The sequence below is a fragment of the Podarcis liolepis genome, assembly GCF_965112155.1.
Source record: "Podarcis liolepis genome assembly, chromosome: 5".
NCBI lineage: Eukaryota > Metazoa > Chordata > Lepidosauria > Squamata > Lacertidae > Podarcis > Podarcis liolepis.
The window spans coordinates 50,481,279-50,506,416 of record NC_139556.1 but is presented as its reverse complement, the minus strand read 5'-3'; the positions used below and the strand labels follow the sequence as shown (position 1 = coordinate 50,506,416).

General features: G+C 43.0%; 1 protein-coding gene across 3 annotated transcripts in view; it reads left to right on the top strand.

Moving 5' to 3' along the window:
* Positions 1-25,138, top strand: part of GRK5 (G protein-coupled receptor kinase 5) — a 168,313-nt gene that overhangs the window by 85,596 nt on the left and 57,579 nt on the right. For all 3 annotated transcript variants that reach the window (XM_083504964.1, XM_083504963.1, XM_083504965.1), the window contains one exon: positions 10,892-10,969. In XM_083504964.1, coding sequence (XP_083361090.1) covers positions 10,892-10,969 — 78 coding nt within the window. Of the gene's footprint in view, positions 1-10,891; positions 10,970-25,138 lie in introns of those variants that run through there.

Here is a 25,138-nt window from a genome sequence, read left to right as displayed (position 1 = left end):
CGACCCCACAAACCTCCGTGTGTGACGGAGCTCCTCAGACATGTCTGCTCTAGTCACTAGTAGAGTCCGACAGTGGCTGTCTGCGGAAGCGTTTCCAGCAAAGGAGCTCCTTAACGGAAACGCGTCTCCTGGACTCACGGCGTGACAGTTTCCGGCGAGGTGTGGGTCTCCCTATGGGAGACTCAGATACCTCCCCACTGTTCTCGCTGGAAGCTTCCCTGAGCCCTCCCTCCTGCTCGCATTCCCTCAGAGACCCACTCCTCCCCCTGCTGGTCCCTGCTTCAGCTGTTGAGTCTCTTTCTTCCTCCCTGAGTCCCTCCACCACCTGATGCTCCGATGGCAGTTCCCTGACAATATCCTTCATTATTTAGTTGTTTTTATGATACATGTCATGGGTAGGATAAATGATCTGGTGGGGTGGAGGGGGAGGCACAATTTTCTGCAGGAAAATCAAATGCAGTCTAATTGTAAAGGTTCCAGTCCGCAGAATTTACATTCCAATACCGTAGTGTAAAACAGCCAGGTGCCAGCATAGCATCTGTCATGAATAAGCTCTGAAAAGCTGTTTTGACAGGTTTGTAGGTTAGTTGGGCTGTTTCCATGTTGAATTTCAGAAGCTGATTGTGGTTTTTACATTGGATATTCATGGAGCAAAATGAATGCAAATAAAATATTCTTTCTGATGAATTGCATGACTGCATTCTTCCAGATAAAATGTTTTCATCTTCCAATGTGGCCTAGCTTGATTAATCCCCTCCACCCGCCCCAAAATAAAACACGTAATATGAAAATGTCTCGGTTTTGCTGCGTTTGCCATACACACCATCCTTCCTTCCTAACCCATGAATAATGTTCATAGCATATTTCCTGAGATCATTCCCTTTTAGTTACTTTTGCAGTGGCTAGATTGCAGGTTTGTGGGGAGGCAGGTGGTACTCTGAATTTTATTACCTGTTCGATTTGCTGAATATTCTCCTGGAATCTCTATCCTGACTTGAACAAGGACCTCATTTGTGGCTATATGGATGTCATATTTTTTTCTAGAAACTTCTCAGCATCAGCGTAGTGAATTGAACTACAGTGGTACCTCGCAAGACGAACGCCTCGCAAGACAGAAAACCCGCTAAACGAAAGGGTTTTCCGTTTTGGAGGCGCTTCGCAAGACGAATTTCCCTATGGGCTTGCTTCGCAAGACGACAGCCCATAGGGAAATATCCGGGACAGTGGGGAAGCGCAGCGCATCTTCCCCACTGTCCTCGGACCTCCTCCGAAGCCGGGCGGTGGGGCGGGAACGCCTCCTCCCGCCGCCGCCGGGCTTCGGAACGCTGCTCCGAAGCTGGGCGGCGGGGCGGGAACACCTTCTGAAGGCGGGCGGGGGGCAAAAGTCTTTGTCCCCCCTGCCTGCCTTCCCAGGGGCTTTTAAATCGCCCCGGACAGCGGAGAAGTCCTCCGCTGTCCCGGGGCGATTTTAAAATGCCGCCCGCCAGCATTTTAAGATCGCCCGGACAGCGGAGAAGTCCTCTGCTGTCCTGGGGTTTTTTAAAATGCTGGGGGTGGGAAGAAAAGCCCTTGTCCCCCCCCCCCCAGCCTTCAGAAGAGGTCCGGGGACAGACTGGACGCATTAATTGATTTTCAATGCATTCCTATGGGAAACCGTGCATCGCAAGACGAAAAACTCGCAAGACGAAGAGACTTGCGGAACGAATTAATTTCGTCTTGCGAGGCACCACTGTATTCCATTGGTAGAGCTTGGCACATCTGGTACTGATCCCCTCACTAACCGAGGGAAGGGGTCACAGCTCAGTGGTAAAGCCATCAAAAGAAGCTTCCAGTATAACTGCTGGAACTAGCAGCTTGAGTGAATCTTCAAAACTTTCAGAAATTCTACTCAGCAACTGTGATTCCTTATTATAAAGATGGGGCGATGCCAAATTGATTTATTTACATTTAAAGCACATTACATATCCAAAAATACCATGGGAACTGTAGTTTGTTAAGGTCTTGGGAATTGTAGCCCTGCAAGGGAAAACTACAGCTCCCAGCATTCTGTAGTCATGGGCTTTCAATGTGTATCGGGAAGTGCTGTAAATCTAAGGTGCAGTTCTGCACCTTATGAAAGAAACAGCAATATGGCTTCTGTTGTCTGTTCCAAAGGGTTTACAGGATGTTCCAACTATACGTAGAGAAAACTGGACCAGTCTTGAAGCTCAAGGCAATAATTGGTCCTGGCAATAAAGCTTTGCCTAGAACAAATTCCCACCTATGGAGAGCTAGCAGCTGTGACATTAATTCTCTTCTAGCCTGAGGGCACATATGTGGAGACACCATTATAAAAGGGTCCGAGGGGGTGGTAAAAAAATGAAACAGCTGTGCTTATAAGTTAAAAGCCACCACTGGCCCAAACAAATATATCAAATCTTTTTTCTGCAGTCATGCTCTTCCCCCTACATCCTTTGTTTTCTGCACTCATCCTTGCCAGTCTAGGCTGTTGTTGTCTGATTCTTGCAGTATAGTTTAGAGTTGCATCGCTAGCCATTCCGGCACCTCAGGTTAAAAACATACCTCTTTATGTACGTGCTGATTTCCATTCCCCAAAAGAAAGCAAAGCTTAATAATAGCCAAAGAAAAGTGCCTCTGAACATGTGCAAAGTACCTTTTCACTGAAGTGAATTCTCCTCACTTTCCCCAAGATAATTCAAGGGTGCTATCCTGTCCTCAGCCTCAAGTTTTTTGTGTCAAGACTGTGTCTTGCGTCTTGACTGTGAGAAGATCTCTCTCCACTCTTGTCTGCCTGATTCATCTATGACTTCTGCCCTGCTACACACACAATATGAAGACAAATAGGAAAAGAAAAGTCCGCAAAGTCAATAAAACCAGATCATACAATTTGGACTTTCGAATTTCGTCAGATTTTATTTAAAATACCTTTAAAGCAAAACTATGAAGGAGCTTCCTATCTCTCCCTGCCCCCCTTTTTAAGACTAAAAAGTAGACTGAAGTCTCCCCACCTTGAGTCCTGGTGGTTAGCAATGTTCTTTTTCATAATAACTATCAACAATCAAACCGGGAATCTTCTGCATGCAAAACAGATGCTCTTACCACTGAGCTACAGTCCTCCCTCTAAAGCTGAGTTTCCTCAAGGACGACTGTTGCAAAACATGGACACGATTTGCTAGGGAATTCTCCTGTGCTGTTTTCCATTGGCAAGAATGGGCAGGAGGGTTTCCTGTGGATTGTGTCCTCTTTCTTACCCTGATTGCAAAGAGCAGTGCTTAAAGCACCTCAATGAAGGAACATAATCATCTTTAACACTTTAGGAAATTGAAAGAAAAACCAATGGTAAGTGGATTTTCTTTTGCCCCTAAGTGGCATGGTAGGTTTTTACTCTGGCAGTATAATCCTATACATATTTGCCCAGAAGCAAGTCCCATTATGTTCATTGGGGCTTACTTCCAGGTGAGTGAACATTGGGCTGCAGCATAAATGTCGTGGAACAGAAGCCATGAGCAGTCCTTTAGAGACAATTCAGACAACGCCTCAGTCAGCAGTAATTTGATTTCTGGACCATTGACTCTGACCTACTTTTTAGTTATCCTTTTTCTGGGTGGGGGAGTGGGGGAATCACCTTCAGACCCAATTTAAAAGACCCCCTCCAATTGTTCTTACCTAAAAGTCAGCAATGATTTCTGCTACATAGCAATGAACAGTGTCCTCTTGCGGCTGCCGTCACTGATGTGATTTGAATTGGCTTTAGGAGAAAGCTCTTCGATAGAAAATCTAATTTTTGTTATTTAAATCCCCTACTCAGATTAGAAAACCAGGCAGTGCTTTCCCCCCTCCAATCTACTTTTGGGAGGTTGGCTGAACAGTTGACACACAAATCTTAAATGGCAATTGCTGAATTAAACCTTTTGCCCATTTTGCACTCTAGAAGCCTAAGATAAGAGTTATGGTCAGTTGACCTTGTCTGGAGGCCAAGCCTTGCAACTTGACCTGTTCATCCTTGCTGTTCCCAGGGCTGCCTAATCACTTGCAACTGACAGTCACTTCCCCCTTTCCCTCCAAAAGTGGAAGAACTGTTAGCATTTTAAGGGGAGCCTTTCAGTTTTCCACCAAAGTTCTCAGCTAGGTTGGACTTTATCGTCCTTGGCTCTCTCATCTTAGTGATGCAGGAATCCAGAGAAGATGCTACTCTTCCTTGATGGTTAAGGGCAAGCTTCCTCAACCTCGACCCTCCAGATGTTGTTGGCCTACAACTCCCATGATCCCTAGCTAGCAGGACCAGTGGTCAGGGATGATGGGAATTGTAGTCTCAAAACATCTGGAGGGCCGAGGTTGAGGAAACCTGGTTAAGGGCTATTGCTGTCCAGCAGGCATCTGTAACACCCAGTTCTTGATACAGGATACCCACAAAGTTGGATACATCCAGTGCTTTTTTCTGGAGGTACACGGAGTATGCATACCCCAAACATTTTGTGGATCTTTGTACTTTTGTCGATTTACTGTATTTCCCCTCCGATTTGAACTAAAAAATGGTGGTTTTCTTGAGTCAAAATGATAGCACCCCTAAACATTTAAAGAGGGGGAAAGCACTGGATAGACCCAGCAAGCTCCCTCCTTCCGTCCTTCCTCCCTTCCTTAACATTTTAAGACCACTATTTTTTTCCTGATTAGTGTCCACGAACAAAATAGCTGAGGGGGAAGGGCTGCCAATCACAGATTTGCTGCCAGTTTCCGCTGCCAGTCTCCAAAATTGCCCAACCAGTTCTCTGCAAATGGGATGGTGAAACTGAGACTGGGCTGAGGAGAGGGGAGGGAGAATTTCAGCTCAACCCTAGTTGTTGTTTATCTGTGAAATGGGTAGATGTTTTCCATTTATTTAGAAAATTTCTAGACTGCGTGACACTAAAAAATAACCCTAAGCCATGTACAATATACAGTTAAGCACAGCAAAAGAACATGATATAAAATCATGATTTTAGATCATTAAACATGAGAATAGTTTGTATATGCTTAATGATCCACCATATACTGAATATTTATGATTTTGGCCCTGCTGTAGTTTGGGTTGTCTCATGGCATATGGGAATATGATACCAAGTATGGATGGTATCGCTTGTTGGCAGGGAACTTCTGCAAACATACTGCAGCTGTGCATTTTAGGTGAACAGAATAAAAACTGTTTTCTGGTTTTATGTCTGCGCAAACTGTGGTCAATGCAGGAAACCACAGGCCTATCACTTTTGTGCTATAGAATTTCTTCTATCTTTTTGAGCTCATATCGCATTATCTTTTGGGCCTTGATCAACTCCACCCATGTTATCTGTTCATAGGCCTCACACTCATCTACTCTGTGTTTACCTGCATGCCATTTATTAGCTTTAAAAGCTGTGTATTTAGATCTTGTTTTAGTAAGGATTTTTTTTAGTGTGCTGAGGTAAGAAGTACCATGTGTGTATTTTTAATTGGCTTTACGAGTCATCTTTAACCTTTTTAGCTCAGTTTACAACCCAACCTTTATTTTTTTTTTATTTTACATTTTAAATGTATACCCCTGTCAGCTTGAGCTCTCTGGGCAGTTTACGGTCAAGTCTTGAAAACACGTTAAGAATGTTTATTCAGAAGGAAAGTCTCACAGAGTTTAGCAGGATTTACTTCCTGGTAAGCAGGATTGCAATCCAAGAACTTAATCTCCAATCACACTTCAGCCTTTATGCTTGAATGAAAATGAAATCGGCAAAAATAAAATTAGTAGTTTAAGCTGAGCTCAAATTTAATTAGGCTTAAGAGCTTCAAAGTAGAGCTCCATAGCTAGTTCTCTTAGGACTACTAAATCTCTTTTCAAAATACTTAGAAGAAGAAAAAACCTCCTTCATTGTTGGCTACCAATGATAATGGAGGGTTCAAAACTTTCAGATTTTTTTTTATGGGCTCCTCATTTTTGCCACCTGTGAGAATGGTGGTGAAAATGGGGGAAGGGTAAGTTATAGCAGCATCTTATCCCAGTTATATCTTTCTTTTAATACCTGTGGTTTAACTTTCAAAATACAAAGGAATTAATTGTAAAATAAAGGTTTGGCTACGTTTCTGAGCACAATTCAAAGTGTTGGTGCTGACCTTTAAAGCCCTAAATGGCCATGGCTCTGTATATCTGAAGGAGCATCTCCACCCCATCACGCTGCCTGAGGTCCTCCTCTGAGGGTCTTCTGCTGGTTCCCTCACTGCGAGAAGTGAAGTTGCAGGGAACCAGACAGAGGGCCTTTTTGGCAGTGGCGCCCTCCCTGTGGAACACACTCCCTTCAGTTGTCAACAAGATAAAGAATTACACAACTTTTAGAAGACACCTGAAGGCAGCCCTATATTGGGAGGTTCAACACTTGATGTTCTTATTATGTTTTTAGATACGCTATAAGCTGCCCAGAGTGGTTGGGGAAACCCAGCTGGATGACTGGGGTATAAATAACAAAATCATCATCATCATCATCATCATCATCATCAAAATCTTACCTCCTCTGATAGAAGTCTGAGAACTGGTCCACATGTTCTGGTTCTCTTGCAAGAGTCTCTTTAAGGCAGCTTATAAAATATTGTGTGGATTGTCTCCATTAGCGCAGTCTATTTATTTACTTTCATTTAAATTTTTGTGTGCCACACTTTCATATAAACTAGAAAACCTAGAAATGCAATGTTGTAGTGAAAACAAATTTAAAACGTCACAGTTTGCATGTGAGTGCAGAGATCACTCCTGCTTTGCTACTTCCCTAGCACAAGCCACAAATCTTGGTGTTGCATTTGTTTGGAGCAAAAGAAAATGCAAACCATATTGAATGTAACACTCAGCCAGGATTGTGGTTTGTTGGTCTCACTTATGCTAGGGGTGGAGCGAAGTGAAAGCGTTCTCCTATACTCATAGTAAACCATAGTTTACTGTGACGTGTGAACTCAGTCGCTCATTTTTGATGTTGCTGCCACATATGCAAAGGGCATGAGGCCTACTTGTATCAGCTACTGTGCAGATATAGTTTTGTATTACTTTCATGTTAAGGATCCTAATCAGCATACTGGTTTTAATTCTCCTGTTACTTTTATGATCAGTCATCACTATTTTTGCAAACCACTTAGATGTTTTCTTAAACCCAAGCAGTAAATACATTTTGTTAAATTAAGCGCGCACACACACACACACACATATATATATACACATAGTGTTTAAAAACACAAAGCTTGGCATTGTTCAGAAACAGAATGAACATGTTTCTGGCTGTGGCTTCAGTCATTTTTAAATAAATTTAAAAAATAAAGGAAAGGGGAAAACATTTATACTAGATGGAGAAGAGTACATAAAGAAAACGCAGGTGGTTCATATAATTTGCACAAGACTAGAAAAATAACCAAGGTACTTAAACAGAACTTTAGTAAAGAAATGGAAGAGAAATGGAAGCCTACAGCCTGTGGTTATCAAGGAGAAAGCTTAACCACAGGCCCAATTTCGAAGACATGTTAAGCCAAACCTTGGTTTAGCTCAGTGTGGCACAAGAGTACCAAAGACCAGCGAGGTGAAAAATGACTATGAGTTCCTGTCCGAGAGCCATATGCTTATGCAAACAAGGCTACTGTTTGATGTGCAAACAAGGGCACTGTGCTATTGTGTTTCTCAACCAAGGAAGGGTTGACCACTGATCTAAAGAGAAGTTGCAATGGAGTGTCTCACCCTCTGGGATTGCTCGTGCCTTTGCATTTAGAAAGCCTTGCTGAGCTTTTCTGCATTCCAGCTCCTAATGGATGACATATTCCCATTTCCCTAAGCACAGAAATCGGGGTCCAATGAAACCCATGTAGGACGTTTCTACCTGCACGAACATTCATTTCCATTAGTACTCCCTGCACCAGATGGATTGCTGATCCGAAAAGTCTTTCAATTTGGGGGGCAGCTTTTCAGGGTGTGGGAGAAATACTATTAGGATGCTTTACAGCCTCTCAGTCACATGATGTCCCTTGGATCCCAGCTAACCTTTTATGCATGCCTCTTCCTCTTAGCTTTCCGAAAGCGCCAGCATTGGTTAATCAGCTGAGAAGCCATGGGCATGCTGCCAGATATACAATCTCGGAACATGATACAAACAGATTTGTCCACTTGGGATGTAAATGCAATTAATGTGAAAATTGTTTTAGTGATTTGTAAGCCAAATCCTGTATGAGATTATCCGATTTTATAGTGATAAACACAGGGCTTGAAAGGTAGTGAGGGGAGAAGCTGGGCCAGTATTATTAGCTTGTGAATTGTGTGGGTTCAGGACATGATTGCATTTTGAACGGTTTTGCCGTTCAGTACTTTTGGGGTCTTTGTACAGCTGTACAAGGCATAGAAGCTGAAATGCAAATGCCTTCCTGTTAGAAATGCTGCTTTGTATCTCAATAATTCTTTAATCTTACTGAAGCCTCCCATCTTCCCTTTGCCGTGATCGTAAATTATGACAACCGAGATAAGACTTCAGGTCTCCTAACCTTTTAAACATAGCTCTTTTTATCTGTGCGACTTTATTCTTCAGAATAGGTACAGAAGGGTGGTGGGGAAGAAATGTTGTTAAGATGCTATAAACATTCTTGGCTGTTCATGGTTTCAAGAGGCAAAATGACCTGTAGTCAGATAGTATCTAAATGGACAGGAAATTGGATGAAAGGGTTCTGCAAACCCCTTTGTATTCTGTTTTATGAGCATATAATTAGTTCATCCCTGTACAGTCAGGGTATTGGAAGAGCTGCAGTCATGCTTTTTCACAGTCCACGGATTTCTCATCTGAAGTATTGTTATCTTAAAAGTTTATTTCACAGTTGCCGTTTAACGACACGAATCCAATTGCATTGCTGTACTCTTAAAGCATCCTGAGATAGTCAAATAGCAGCCGCTGAGTCCCTGCTCATATCCCACAAGCCCTTCTGAGCGACACAATAAGTGCATACTGTCTCGCTGTCCTCGGGTTGAAAATGCTTGTGGGAATACCACAGAATTTGCCACATCAGAGAAGGGGTCAGTTTTCATGCTCTGAGTTGAAGATGGTATTACTTCAATAAGGACACTGTGCAGGCCAAAGCAAACATTAGTCATGTGATATTGGCCCTGCCATGACAGAATCTGGCCAAAAGCAATGACGTAATTAATGTAAAATTTTCACGTTTGGATGTACACACTGTGATCATTGTAGGAGCATCCAAATGACAGACGATTGCTAATGTGCAGGTCCTTTTGGACCCGGAAAAGGGAAGAACAAGGGCGGGGCAGAATGGGCCAGGGCACACTCTGCCGATGGCCGGGACCAGAACCCCCATGCGAAATGGTCATATGTAAAGGGGTTGGGCAAGTGGCGGTAGAGTGGATCCACTTCCTTTTTGGACATAATAATTTCTGGTTCATTTCTGAAAGCACTGCAATGCTCCTGTGCAACATTCAGTTCACCACGGGGGCATAAGAAGCTACCATTAAAGAGAGTCAAACCATGAGTCCATTTGGTTCAGTGCTGTCTACACTGACTGACAACGGGACTCTCGGGATGTCGGATACGAGTCTTTCTCAGCTCTTACATGAAGATGTCAGAGACAGAACTTGAACCTTGCATGTAAGGCATGTGTTCTGTCTCTCTGATGGGGGTCATTTCCTGCAAACCTTCTGTGTGAGACAATTGGGGAGGGGGGCATGCCTCAAAACGCACATCAGTATTAACAAACAATAAATTGAGAAGAAAGGGAAGTGAGGCCCTGGGGATTCTGCAAAAGATGCTACAGTCAATTAGTAATCCTCATGAATGGGTTGACTTACCCATTGGGCAGAGTCACTCAGAGAAGAGTTGGACTGTATTCAGACAGCACTTTATTCAATTTTCTCAACATTTTCTTACCTGAAATTTTCTATGTTTTGTGTGATCATTCACACGATGTAGAAGGCATCTGATATGGGAGATGCATGTCTTGTTTTTATAGTTGGGGTCTGTTCCAGGATAGGAGGCCAATGCAGGCTGGGCAGATCCTTCACCACAATGTTCACCAAAGCTAGGTAAGCACACCTTTGCCAGGTAACAACTGTGTTTCGGGAAGGACAGGATTTCTGCCTGGCACCTCTCCAAGGTAATCTGACCAGTACTATCCAGTTGTTGTCTAGGTGACAGACAAAACAATAGACACAACTATGACAGCTTTGCTGACTGCCAAAATTCAGCTCTGCCCTTTTAAAATGGAAACCAGAAATGTCAAGCTGTCTGAAACTGTGTCCAGAATAGGCCAGGTGCAAGGTGAAGGCATGCAGAAATGTGAAAATAACACAAAGATAATTTCTACAGCCTAGATAAAGCAGGTAAAACATTCCTTAGGTCAAAGGAACCCACTTAAAAAATAAATGTGCATCTTTAATAATGAGAGGTCCACCAGTCTTTGGCTATTCATCAAACGTGTCTTCTGAAGAATTTTTGTTGCACAAGCTAGACAAATGGTATTGACTGAGGAGATCCCTTTCAAATGTAAGCTCAGCCTTTTGGCCAGCTATTCTCACAAAGGCCTACGCTGAATGGAAGAAGAACCCACAAACATTTGAAACTATCCTGTATTATAATATTCCTGGAGTATCTTGATGTATGTAGAGGGCAATGCCTTGTCCTTCAATTTGTGTGTGTGTGAGAGAGAGAGAGAGAGAGAGAGAGAGAGAGAGGAGGGAGAGGGGAGAGTGTGTATTTGCATGAAACATTTGTTTAATAACCTAACAAAATGTTAATCTCTAACATTATCAGACTGTGTTTGGAAATCTTCCAATTGTTCCCTTGGTTGTTAGAATGCAGCAATCCTGCTCTAAACATTTCCCAACTAGAAAACACAGCAGCTAATCCTTTCTCATTTTCTTTTCCAGGCAGAATATGAAGTTACTCCGGATGAAAAACTAGGAGAGAAAGGCAAAGAAATTGTGATGAAATACCTCATCCCAGAGGTAAGGAAACACCTGAAAAGGTAGTGCTAAAAAATGCAGCAGGACAGCTGCAAGCAAGGTTCTTGTTCTATTGTCTAGCAGTTCCTGTCAAAATAACATGCAAAGAACAAGGCCTAAATTCTCTAAATTCAGGAAAATTGCGGGGTAAACCCTTCTGGAATTGCATCGTCTCAAATGGAATCTCATGGCTGAACAAATACTGGTGTACCACTCCAACAGTTCTTGCAAAAACCACCATGTACAGACCATCAAAAAGGAGTTGGGGAAATCAAACATAGTGGCAAGACTAATATTTATTAGAAGATCCCAATGAATTTCAAGTATATGACTTCACAGCAGTCATGGCTGTCAATGAATAAACCCTGTTTTCTAGGCATGTGGATTCTGGTAAGAGTAAAGAGGGCTTGTTTCTACACACAATTTAGGGTTTTCCATCATCTCTTCTGGTGGCGTTTTGACCTGCAGTCTCCATACTGTTGTTCCATTCAGCCAGCTTGTGTTCTGTACCACGCACATTGGAAGGTGTTAAACGTATCTTCTGTTTTCCGAGAACACAGTTAAAGATACCCTGCCTTTCGAAAAGCAAACACACAGCAAGAAACAGCCCCTGTAAATGCACCCTGAGAGCCTGACATTAAAACAAGTGGGAAGCCAGGTATTCAGACTTGACTTTAAAGAACAGTAATTCCTGTTTTTGAACTACTGGCTTATGTCAAAAGTACATTCCCTTCACATGAAGAGTTATATTGAGCACTGTTGCCTCCTACTGGCGGTCAAGCCGTCTTCATAGAATCATAGAATTGTAGAGTTGGAAGGGACCATGAGGGTCATCTAGTCCAGCCCCCTGCAATGCAGGGATCTTTCGCTCCAGGTGGGACTCAGGTCCATGACCCTAAGATTAAGAGTCTTGTGCACTACTGGCTGAGCTCGTCGTCATATATTCTGACAGTTACTTTCCCTCAATACTGAGGGAATTTCTTATTATTATTGCGTGGGGAGATACTTGGCCAAAATCCTTTTATTTCCCCCACATTCAGCGGTTACTAACTTCCTTTCACTCTGGATTAGGGGTCATTAAACTTGAGTTGGCTCGAACAATTGGAGTTGTTTGTTGGAATATGACAGCATTTGTCAATCTTTGATGCTTGTATTGGACTGCATGTGCTGTGTGGTGTATCCACTAGATGGCAACCCTAGCAGGACACAGAAACTCATAGATCTGGTTAGGTTGCAGCTGGGTGGAATAAACATCATTGGGTTTCTTGTACATTCAGCGCCTTCCCTCAGCCTCCCTGCGAGATTATCTGCCACTAAGCAGTAAGTGCTCTCAGCCTTGAGTATGTGAATTATCCTACTTTTCCAAAAAGAGTTACGGGGCCCCGGCATCATTGCTTAGATTCTTTCACTGCGGAAACACGTTTGACCCTGGGAACAACATGTTACGCTTTTTAAAAAGTGTCCCATTTAAAATTTAAGTGATACAACATGCTCTGGCAGGAGAAAAGGCAGATTTTTGCTTTGTTTTGTTTAGTCAACAGTTTTCCTACCATAAATTTTTCATTGGTTTACGTTTTCTCTCGGGGAGCTCTTTGGAACCTGTTTTTACTTACTTAGTCTGGTTAATATCAAGTACATGAGAATGTGATGCCACTGTTGCTGCTGCCCATTCAGAATCAGTTCTAAACCTGGTCAGGTTTTTGTCTTGCCTAGGTGGCATTCAACTCTACACCAGAAGCTTGTAAACTGATGAGGGCTAATAGTTGAAAGGGCCACTGTTTTGTAAGGAAAAATGAGGCTTTCCTTCCATTTTTTCAGATGCCATAGTTCACTCAGTTTGATTTCTCTTGAACTTTGGAAACAAGTGCTGCATGCTGAGTGATATCCTGGAGGTAATAAAAGCTGGTAAGCACCACTAAGTAGTGCTGGCAAATGTGGTGTATCATTCTCATACACATTACCAAACAATGCTTTTTCACAAATACAGTTCTCACGTCCTTGCATTAAAGACTCAGATTTCTCAACCTTTACTTTTAAACAGCACGGTCCTACGCGTGCTTGCTTAGAAGTAAGTCCCACTGAGTTCTGTGAGGTTTACTTCCCAGTAAGTGTGTGGATTGCAGTCTAAAGCTCTTAATAGAAAATTCACTACATTTCCCCTCATTTTAGTGTCATCCTACGTATGTACATAAGGAAAGTCAGACATGCTGGATATGAAAAAGAGAAAACAAATTTCAGATCTTTTTAGCGGTTCAGGACCAACATTCTTAGTTGTGTTTGCCACATCTGTGAAAGCAAAAAATAAAATAAAATGCAGTTTCTATGGGCTTCTTCATAGAGATGCTAAAAAACTGTTCTTTGTTTTCCTCTGTAAGTAACAAACTTTAACTTGGAACATTACTGTAAGAAGAGCTTTGTGTGTGAATTTTCAACATGACACATCTTTTTGAAAGATGGCTGATTTCTAAGTTCATAGCAAATATTTGGTTCAGATCTGCTCCCACGTATTAATAGCTTCAGTGCTGTCATCTTAAACTGTAGCCCAGCTGCTGTGTGTAGCAGAAGTTGCTTTGGAGAGAAAGTTCACTGCAAAATAAAAGTTAACCTCACAAGTCTCGTTTTGTCCCCCTCACACTACCATACACTTGGCAGAAAGCAAAGAAACTGTATTTCAGAAATACACCATCTGATCCAAATATAACAAGCTTTGGAAAACTGTACCCAATAATTTAAAGAAGTGAGTGCTCTCAGACAAATTTTGGAAGCTCATATCCTTGTAATAGCCGTAGTAGTGAAAAATTCTTGTCCCAGCATTTTCTAAGCAGCTGCTATAGAACCATTGGTTCAAATAATTCGGATTAGGCTCTAACCTAACTCAAACTGGAGGAAAAAGAGGGATATGGAGAAAGTAGCCTACTGTACAAAAGTAGTTTGTACAATAATTGATGTTGTTTGTTCCATCCAGTTTTTCCTCTCACCTGGCCCACCAATGCCATGTGGCCCTCAGAAGATGGCTCGAAGGATATGTGGCCCTTGGGCTCCAAAGGGTTTCCTATCTCTTTTCAGGGCTTGAGATTCCTCCAAGTTTCTTCTAATAGCATTATCAAAATGGAGTGGTTTTTTTGTCTAGATAAAGCAGATGGTTCCCCCCCCCCATTGCTACTGTGGATAAAAGGTGGGATTTTTTTTGTGGACAACAATTCATACTGAGAGCCTGGGTGGGTTGGAAAGCAGGGAGAGAAAGGTGTTAAGTTGCTCAAAAGCCACAGGGTGAGTTAAGTTGGCACAGAATGGGACCTTCTTTGAAAGAGGGACAGATGAGGAGAGAATGGGTTCCCATAAGTGAAAAACAGGATGGGAACTGTTGCTAAAGCCAGTGGTTGTTTGGTTGTTTATTCTGTTTAAATCTGTTTCAGTACCTTGTGTTTGTTTTCACCTAGTTATTCGGCTACACTGGAAATTTCAACATGTTGTTATTGTAGTTTTGCTTGTTTACCTAATGACAGAATTGTTAAATTATTGTTTATTGGACCTGTTTATGTGATTTTGTGGGTTTTTCATATTGTTTTTCTATGCCTCGTTCTTTCTTTCTTTTATTACTTTGTTCCTTGCTCTGGGATTCCATAAAGAACGGGCTATAAATAATTTATATGCAAATAAAACAAACAAACAAACATTCCTTTAGGAAAGCAACAAAATACTGAGATGGGTGATTTAATTCACAAATAATTTGGAGGTAATAATCCATGTGTGAGCCCAGACCAGACCTGGGTTCCTTTGGGACAAAGAGTGAGGCCATGAAGTTAACTTGTTAAATGAATGTTGCCCTTCTGCCTATTTTTCATTGTCCGTCTTTCATTATCCTGGCAGAAAAGGTGATGCTCATACTCAAGTGAGCCTTTCTCTCTGTATGATTTCCAGAGAGGGGTTCTAATAATTCTTTGTGCAAAGGCCACTTTTGCGCTTTCATTGTTCCATTGTGGTGGGGCTCTGCAATTGTTCGTTCTGCTTTGAGAGTTAAAACAAAAAGAACTCTCATTGGATGAGGGCAGAAAACACAATCTCTCCCACAGACAATGTTCCCAGTGATTCACATCTGCTCAGAAGTAAGTCCCATTTGAGTTCAAGGGGGCATGCTCCCAGGTAAGTGGGTATAGAATTTCAGCCTCTGTTGTTTTGGCTTGGCCTTGAGGTCCAAGGACTCTTGTCAGAAAAAGAAATTTTGGAGCACACTTGAGGAAACATGAACAACATTAAAAAGCAAATGTGCAGCAAGTACTGAGGGAGACAAGCCGCATTCGGATGGTCATGTCTCATATTGATTATCCAAAATACAAATGTTCTGTTTCACCCACGCATGCACCCATTCACCCCTTCCTTTGCAGAAGCCAGGAAGCCTCTAATTAATCACATTTCCCTCTTTTGTCCAAGCTGGGAAAGTGTGGTTGCCAGCTTGGGATCAGTCAGGTTATTAAACTGTGGTTTGAAATAACTTTGTAGCCAGGATGGGGCAAATGGCACATACCCACCCACCAGGACGTACATGTGTGTGTGTGTGTGTGTGTGTGTGTGTGTGTGTGTGTGTGTGAGAGAGAGAGAGAGAGAGAGAGAGAGAGAGAGAGAGAGACGATTTGTCTTTCTGACTTGTGACATGGTAGATGTCCATGTTTAAATGGTGGCCTCCATTTAAAGAACGACAATTTGTTTTAATAAGGAGGAATTGCAAAATAGGACCCTCTGAAAAATTCAGTAAATAAGACAGGGCAAGTGCACAACAAAAGGCTTATCAGGAAGTGCCCCACGCCCAAAAGTCTGTTTACTCAAGACTTTTCCTGATTGAAGATGGATTTTTCATTACAGTGGTACCACTGGTTACGAACGGGATCCATTCTGGAGGGCCGTTCACAACATGAAAAGAGCGCAACCCGCAGCGGCACATCTGCGCACGCGCGGGTTGCGATTTGCCACTTCTGTGCATGCACGTGATGTCATTTTGCGCTTCTGCACATGCGTGAGTGGCGAAACCCGGAAGTAACCCTTTCCGGTACTTCCGGGTCACCACGGGACCTAACCTGAAAGAACGTAACATGAAGCAAATGTAACATGAGGTGTGACTGTATTACAATCACCCTATAATTGCTTCAGTAGGCTGGGGGGGGGGGAGTCTGTATGGTGGCATAACTCTTGAAGAGTTAAATATTAGACCTTTATGTTATGAGGTAGATTTAGGCTCTGTTTTTCAGTTTCCATTTCAGTTGTGTTCTCTGCCCAGCTAGCATAAATAAAAAAGCATGTTTGTTTGCTTATTCTGCGGAGTTTGTTTATTCTGCAGTTAACGGTGAATAGAGCAGAATTGGGTACTTATTGCTAAAGGGTGAAATAAAATGCTTTGGGGAAAATAGCTACCCTAAGTTATCCTTTACTCTTTTAAAGCACTTACTTTACTATGGCTAGCTGTCTGAGTGTCCAGTGTAACTCAGGCCTAATTTCTAACTTACCCAATGTGTACAGCTCAGCATGAGGTCTTTTCAAGATCTCTAGGCATAAAAATCAACCCAGGAACTGGTTAAAAAAAATCCAATTGCTTACCATAATTAGTTTCCAACCACTTACTTAGCCCTTTATATAGCAATGAGTTAAACATTTCCCCCTTGATTGTCCGTCAGGAAAGAAAATCTAAAGGTCAGAAACACAACAAACACACCTGAAAGTACTTTCTCTCTGCCCTTCCCTAAACTTGTAGCTTGTACAAGTCTGTTTTTCTGCTGGAATCTAAAACCGAGATACCTAATCCAGCATCAAAGCCATGCTGATACTCAATTTCCTGTTCACTTGACCTTTACGGAGTCCATTGTGTAAGTTAACACTCACGGCATAGAGGAGAAATGAAGAAGATTGCTGTGTTTCCATTCCACCCGCCCTCACACCCTTTCCCCTCAGTGAGAAGGGAGGATCGGCTGGCACTGTGCACCTCCCCCTCAAAAATGCCCCACCCAGAACAAAGGTGCCAGTTTGCCCCCAAGATTGACAGGGGGCCCGGCATGTGTGTGACGTCATGCATGCGACGCACACCGTCTGGAGGAGGCTGAGCACTCTGGAGAGCTGGCTACTGAAGCTGCATGCCAGGCCCCTTCAAGATTGAGGGGCCCCGGGGCCCCTGCCAACAAATATTGAGGGGGCCAAGGGATCTTTGCTCCCCCAGAGTTGGTGTCACTGCCTAGAAATGTGGCTGCCGCATCAAACATAGTAGGCTCACTACTGTTTTATTATTTATTGAATCCTGGCTTGTTCTGATGTCTGTGATCAGACAAAATGGGGATATATGTCCACTTTGGAAGAAAAGTGGGAAACAGAGGCTTAATGGTTGGATCTTGTGCTTCATAAATGGAGGAGCAAAGGGGCTACGTATGCAGATAAAAAGCTTCTCGTAGCTCAGTTTATTATTGCCCAAACCAGGCAGAACAAGAGCACCACTGGAAGGAATGCTGTGCATTCACCCACAGTGTAGACTTACTCAAGAAGCTTGGCTTGCGTACAGGCCTGTGAGAGGGTGACGCTGGGAATTCAAGGTAGAAAATGTCAAAAGCATCCTTTTCCTGCTTTTGTATTCTCACCGTTTCAGCAAATCCACTTTGGGTTTCAGATTTAGCTTCTGTTGTGGAATCAAATCTGGGGGACCGTGGGAGAGAGTTGAATACGGTTATAGCTGAACTGGCTGCACTGCCATTTCCCCTTTCTTCTCTCCATTTCCCCTTGGCTGTAATAGACCAGCAGAAATGCCTGCGTCCGTCCCGCAATGCCACTGTGTGCTGCCTCCGCACACCACCCCCGCTAGCCCGTCTGGGTGAAAGCTACCATCCCTGGTTCACCTAAATCATTAGCTCATTATCTCCTCTCTCTCTTCCCCAGCATAACTGCTTGTGATCCATTGTCTGAAAGATGCTATACAAAAGCAAATTGATTGGAAATTGCTGTTAAGACGCTCTATGTGCCATTAGGGCTTATATTTGGACTCAGCTGGGTACTAAAAACATTGCTGAATAGCGGGGCTAATGTGCACTGTTATTGCCATTAATGTACTTTACAGATTCTGAAGAATAACAACTGCAGCAGCTTTATGATCTGAATTCCTGTTTGTTATCCTTCTCTTCAGGAAATGCACATAATAATGGAAAGGTTTGCAGGAGGTGAGCAGGACGAGTGTATCGTTGGAATCTACCCAGAAGAAAGAGGGCAAGGGGGGAAGAAACAAGTAGTTTGTTCAGTAAAATTGTTCCCTTTGTTTTTCAAAACAATGATAGGGTGACAAAGGAAGGACCTACTCTTAGGAAGGGGAAATTACCTTATGCTTTCAACTGGTACGGCAGCTGAGGAGTGCATAAATTCTTTGTTTCTCTCGAGGGTTGTAGAGAGAGGGGAGAACATTACAGCCATATTAATCAAAGGGTTGCCTTTCTTTCGTGTTTCTTGCGAACACACAGAAATGTACTGTTGGTTACGTCAGTGGTAATGGTGGGTTGTAGGCAACCATGTCTGTGCACAAGCAGAACAGATGCCGCTTGTGCAAAAGAACGTGATCATCTCTCCCCTTGCCAAATCTACTTTGGAGGGTTGAGGGATGCACAAACCTAGAAAAGTTTGTGGCGGCGCTTCAGGTGGAGCAGAGGAAAGGGAAGTTCCATTGCACCAGCGGGAATCTGCTCACACAACATTGAATGCAGCCCCTTAATTCTGATCAGGCAAAAAAAAAAGTTAATTGCAGCAATGGTGTACTGGGGAGGAAAGCGAACCTAGGTTTTGAGAGCTTTTGGGTGTGCAGCTCTGAATGCCACCCAACCTCTGTAGCACACTTGTGTCACTGCTCAGCGCTGACGTAACTGTCACATCTGTCCTGACATCGCCGCTTCTGCCTGTGAGCAGCACCCTGCAAAACATCAGCTGCTGTTTCAAACATCACTGTAAGCTGCCTTGATGTGGATTAAGTGGTGATGTTCAGAAAGCGCATGCTCTGCTTATGGACAGACCTGGAGTCTAGGCATCTGCTCTTAATTATCCCCCCCCAAAGTAGTAGTTATAATAATTGCTGTGTTGCACACCCTGATGTTTGTGTGAATTGGTCCAGCTTGCTTCCTGTTTGGGGTCATCATATCACATGATTTTTAGCAATCGGTGGAATTTCATATTATACCAGTCCATTTCTAGCAAACCCTTCAGTGTCCCCCCCCCCCATCCCAGGACTTATTGCTGTTTCAAATGGTGCTCACGCCTTGGAGCCTCATCTCCTCCCTATTCACCTCTTGCTAGGTAAGAACTCTTTAATTTCAGTTTAGAAAAACCAAGAAGCCACATGGGTGTTTGCCAGCAATGCATTTCTGAGGGGCAAAAGAACAGCTCAAGGCGTTTCACATTAATGACTTTTTCTCTCTCTGATAAGACTTCCATGGATTGTTTTTTCCCCAGTGTGCTCACTTCCTCAAGCAAAATTCAGCAAACGGGTCAAATATCCAACCCGCTCATTTTCCATTTATAGGACTACCTCCAGGCAACAGAACATCCCCACCCCCTTGACTGCAAATGTGCCTAGAATTTTTTTATTTTAGATTATTCAGTATATATTGCTGTAGCTTTAAGACCAACTCGCAGAGGGCCTCTAACAGGCAAAAACTAGTCACATGAGTGCCACCTGAGGCCTGTTGTTAGTATCGATTCCTGTGATTGTTATAAATCAAATCAATAAAGTCGAGTCCAAGGTCTCAGATGGAAGATGAATGAACATTATGAGTGTCTTGAGAACATGGTGGTTCTCTTGTGTCCCCCTGTACAAGTTCTGCCCTTTGCTAGGTTCTTACGGATTCAACTTTATGGGTGATATCCAACGAAAAACATATATTTCCGTGGGTCTGCACTGAATCTAGATTAGTTGAATAGCAGCCTATGTAGCATACTCCAGAAATAATCTTGATGTCCCTGAGAAATCAGTAAATTTCAACAAGTTTCAGTTTGCCCAATTATTTCAATAGCTTCTCGCTCTGCATAGGATCAGACCACTGTCCTAACGAACAACCTTTTAAGGAACTTTCTTAAGGTTTAGGTGTAAAGGGTGGTCCCACTCCCTGCAAAAAATCAGTTTTGTGTTGCTAGATTAATGGAAGGATTGTAGCTTAGGGCTTCAAGTACATGCTTTCCATTCAGAAGATCAGAAGTTCGGTCCTTCGCATCTCTAGGGTAGGACTGGGAGAAAACTGTGTCTGAACCCCTGGAGAGCAGCTGCTGGTTAATGTAGGCCAATGGCGGAGGATCAACTTCACTGGGACTCTCCTACCCCTAACTTTCTGTGGTCTTGTGCCCTCTATCATTCCCAATTCACATTGGCGGCCTTCTTTTCGACAATAATTGCATTAGCAGTGCTGTTAACCTTACTCCTCCATGTCAGTTTTCCATGGCCAGGATTTATTATTAATAAGCATTTTTCCCATCAACAGAGCTGTGCTATAATATAGGATCTCAGTGGGACCTAAAAATACCCCTTGAAAGACCAGCTTGATTAGGGCTCATTTTGCTTAGAATTGGTGGCTTTCTCACGGTCTCCCCTGGCCCTATCTTCTAATCCCTTACCCACTGTTTATAAGCCAAATGCTACTTTAACTAAACATTTTTGAGAATTTCTCTCCTGATTTACTACTGGCAACAGTATGCAGTCTGTTCTGTTCCATATATCATTGTCATAGGAAAATAAATATCAGTAACCCATGTGTAGGCGTGTGTGTGTGTGTGTGTTGTTTTTTTTGAGTTGAACATGAGGGCAAAGTTCTGTGACCCAGGGTCTCACATTGAGGACACTAGATCTGCTTATTCAAAATAATTTTGTCAGAGGCCCAGACAATGATCTGGAAAACACATGGAGCAGTTACGTGGATGGAACTAAGCAAGCTTCCTCTCATTAGTACCCTGTAAATGTTCCTGTGAGGTTCCTATGGAGAAAAGGCAATGCAAGACGAACATCGTATTTAAATAACGCACATCCACATTCTTTCTACACAAAGCTCTGATGAATGCTGACTGGAATTACTTAATCGGGGATCCATAAGTTTCAGAGCAAAATATATGCCGCCTGAGGTTGTTTAAATGTGAAAATTCCATCTTAATTCTCCCAATTTTTGCAAAGCAAAACCGACCACCTCACAGGTGGGAATGCATTTTTACTCTTTCAAAACTGATACGTAGGTGAGACTTTGGTGGTTATGAAGCAGTTTTTTTAAATCTGTGTCATATTTTGAATCCTGCACTACTTTAAAACACACACACAATAGAAAACAATAAAATAAAGCAGATAAGACAAGAAAATTTTAAAAAACCTGCTAGAAGAAGAAGAAATTCCTGCGTTAGTAGTTTTTTTAAAGCATAGGTAACTAGAAGTATTTCTGTTGGGGGTGTAAATGATATGAATGAGGATGCCAGGCAGACCTCCCTAGTGAGCCAATAGGAAGCATTTCAAAGAATGAGAAGCCATTATTAAGATGGCTGCCCCTCCAGTTACCACAAATAAAAGACTCAACTCCAGCCTCTCAGTGCTCAACGCTGTCTCTTCTATCAATTATGTGGGATGGAGAAGCTTAGTTCTACAAGAGATTTCTTCCTTTTCTTCCTTCTGGTTTACAGTACAGTGGTACCTCGGGTTAAGAACTTAATTCGTTCTGGAGGTCCGTTCTTAACCTGAAACTGTTCTTAACCTGAAGCACCACTTTAGCTAATGAGGCCTCCCGCTGCTGCCACGCAATTTCTGTTCTCATCCTGAAGCAAAGTTCTTAACCCGAGGTACTATTTCTGGGTTAGCGGAGTCTGTAACCTGAAGCGTCTGTAACCTGAAGTGTCTGTAACCTGAGGTACCACTGTATAATAGATTTGGGTTTTTTAAAGCAGATTTCCGCGTATCAACTTACGGGGGAAATGAAAGAAGCTCCACCTGCTCCTTTAACAAACTCTGACCTGAAGCTATGGTAAAAAGGCAGATGGAAGCAATTGATGGAACATCAGTGATCTGCTGCTAGAGCAGTGTGGGGACCTCTGGGTGACATTTTCCAGACTTGATTGCTCAGCACACACTTTTCAATGAACCTTACCCTAGTTGCAAGGGAGAGCACAGCAGCAGGTGCACAGAGGGACAGTGGCAAGTTATCTGGACAGTTTAATCAGGGGCTCAACAGAGATCGTACTATAAAGGTGATGCAGACAATTTATTATTACTCTCATTTAAGAACTTTGGAGTGTTTCCTCTTGGTTAGCTTTTAGTTGACTTTTCCATGCTGCTTTTGACACCCTTTCCAATTCCAAAGTTTGATGATGTTGATGGTAACAACACCTTCTTAACATTTAGTGTCACTCTCACTGAACCCATTTCTGGACATGTTTGACAGTCACTTTCAACTCACTGCTCTCAAAATGGCTTTGTTCAAAGTTGAAAGTCGTTTCCATTTCCTTTCTGCTGTTTTCATCTCTGCCATGAAAGCTACAAAGGCTTTGTTATACAGTGGTACCTCTAGTTGCGGACTTAATCCGTCTGCACCCTGAAAAGTCCACAACTAGAGCACCTCTTCTGCACATTTGTGCAGGGCAATTGAGCGCTTCTGCACGTAGCACGCAGATCACTTCTGCGCATGCACGGGCAGTGAACCTGGAAGTAAACACTTCCAGGTTTGCCGCGTTCGTAAGCTGAAAGTGCGTAAGAAGAGCAGAACACAATTTGTGCCAATTTGTGTGATTTTTAAAAAATCAATCACTATATAAGAGGGAGATGAATAAAACAACAACAACAACAAATGCAAAATCTCAAAATGTGCTGCGGAATTAGTTTATTGAAGAAAAGAAACCCCACAAATCTTTGAGACCAGGAAGCATTTTCTATAGCTGGCAGCACTGTTTTAAAGTCAGATGTGAAAAGACAAGTTGCCCCAGAAGAAGAATAGAAATATTCAGCCATCCACCTGTTTTTCAGCAGATTACCAGAAAAGATCTGTGCCTTTCAGTTTCATTTTAACTCCCAGCATTGTTTTCTGAATACAACAGCCAAAGTAGACCGTTCCTCTTCTGATAACTGGATAGTTTGCCTCCATCCTTCCCCCCCTGCAGTGGGGCTGCTGGTGTTGCTGCTGTGCTGTTGCCCCAACTCATTTGGCTTGATAAATCAGGGAAAAAACAGAGCCCATTATTTGTTCACAGGGCAATTCCAGATTTGATGGGGCCTGTGGCAACGTGCCTTCTTGGTCCCTTCTCCGTTGGTGGGCCCTGGTATAGCTCTAAGCAATACCAGGTGGCTACATAGAGGGGACCATCTTAATTCCTCACAATACTCCTGATGTAGCAACATTTTAAATGGGGAATGTTAAATCATAGCTACATGCAACTACTTAGCGTAACTTGGTGTGCTAGGCAGGTGAGAAATGTGAAGGTAGGGGAGGGGTGGTGCAGGGTTACGTGTACATCAGTGGTGGGCCCTACCAGGACGTGGTGCCCTGGCACCCACCTCAATAGGCCAGGTACAAATTCTCATCCTGATTGTCCACTCTGAAATGTACCTGGATCATCTCCCAGCCACTCACACGTTGTTTTCACTGAAAGTCGTCCAGCAACCATCTGCCTCCCCACTAGCACTGTCTTCTTCATCTCCTTCTAACATTTAGCACGCACTGCAATTATGTCTTGAAAAAAGAAAAAAGACCCAACTCCATTATTGCTGTCTCCTTTGAAGTGGAGTGAGAGTGCTGGCTGAAGACGAGCCTCCTGTAGTCTCTTTCCAAGATGCGAAAGGTTGATCTACTGGCAGCAAAAATAATGATTTTGAGTACGGTTATGACAAGTCTTTTAACTATTCATTTCCTGCCTTGAGGTTCTGTATGCACGAGCAATACTGTCGAATGGAGACATTTTGCACTCCAAGGAGTCATGTAATTAGCAAGAACAGCAGTGTTGATGCTGTTGAACAATGGATAATAAAAACTTGCTTGCTTGCTTGTTGGGTTACAGCAGTTTGTATCTCGCCTTTCTACAGAAGCGGTATTTGAGGCGGTCCACAATTTTAAAAATAAAAGCAACAAAACTACAAATAAAAGAGTGAATTATAAGAATAGCAGCAGTTTATAACAGCATATTAGTGCTTCTAGGGGCAGAAATACTTTTTATTTTCTTTAACGAGATTTAAATGCCACTTAATTAAACAACAACAAATTAAGTGGTTTTGCGTAAAACCATAAGAGGTTTGTGTCAGGTGTGACAGTTCAGGTGTTACAAAAGAACCACATGACAACAGCAATGGACTTGGGTACTTTGGTACCCTGTGTGAGGCCAAAATTTGGTGCACAAACCCTCATGCTGCCTTCCCAAAGGTGGGTAAGAAGCACCCTGCTTTGGGAAGGAGCCACAAAAGTTCTGGCAGGGTCCTAGAGCCCTCGCACCTCCTAGCCAAAGCTGAGAAAGTGCTAACTAGGCTTTGGGAAGGAGGTAGGAGGATTCTAGGACCCTGTCAGAGCCTCACGCCTCCTTCCCAAAGCCCAGCACCTCACTTACCAAGCTTTGGTTCAGTGCACATAGCACTGTCCCAGTGACAATCCTGTGGCTGCCTTGTAATACTCTCCTGAACCTCTCAGTGGTGGTCACTGTCATCAACAATGGTATCCTTCTCGAGTACCTGACAGGAGTGGTTGTAATAAGTGCTCTGTTGTGTTGATGCCACTCATGTCTGGGAAAAAGAACCCAGAAGGTGATGATGCTGGGGTACTACAGCTCTCCCCTGCCTGACCTGTTGTCAGTGGGATTCCAAGGGGTTGCATCTTAATTGCTTGGTACTACTTTAAATATTCACGAAACCATTGGGCAAAGTCATACAGAGATGTGTCCCACAGAGTCCTTAGTATGCAGGTGCTACCCAGATCATATCTCTCCTGTATATGTAGCTCTAGGGAGGCAGTGGAAAGCCTGAGCAGCTGTTTGTTGGCTGTGAAGGACTGGGTGAGATGGAGTAGGTTGAAACTTAATCAAGGCAAGACTGAATTACTGTTGTGGATGGACAAGGATGGCTTACAAACAAGAATCAGCTGGTGCAGAAAAGGTTAGTTTACACCCCTTCCCAATCCCTCGAATTCCCCAGCGAATGCAAGATTGGACCACACATCTTGCTGA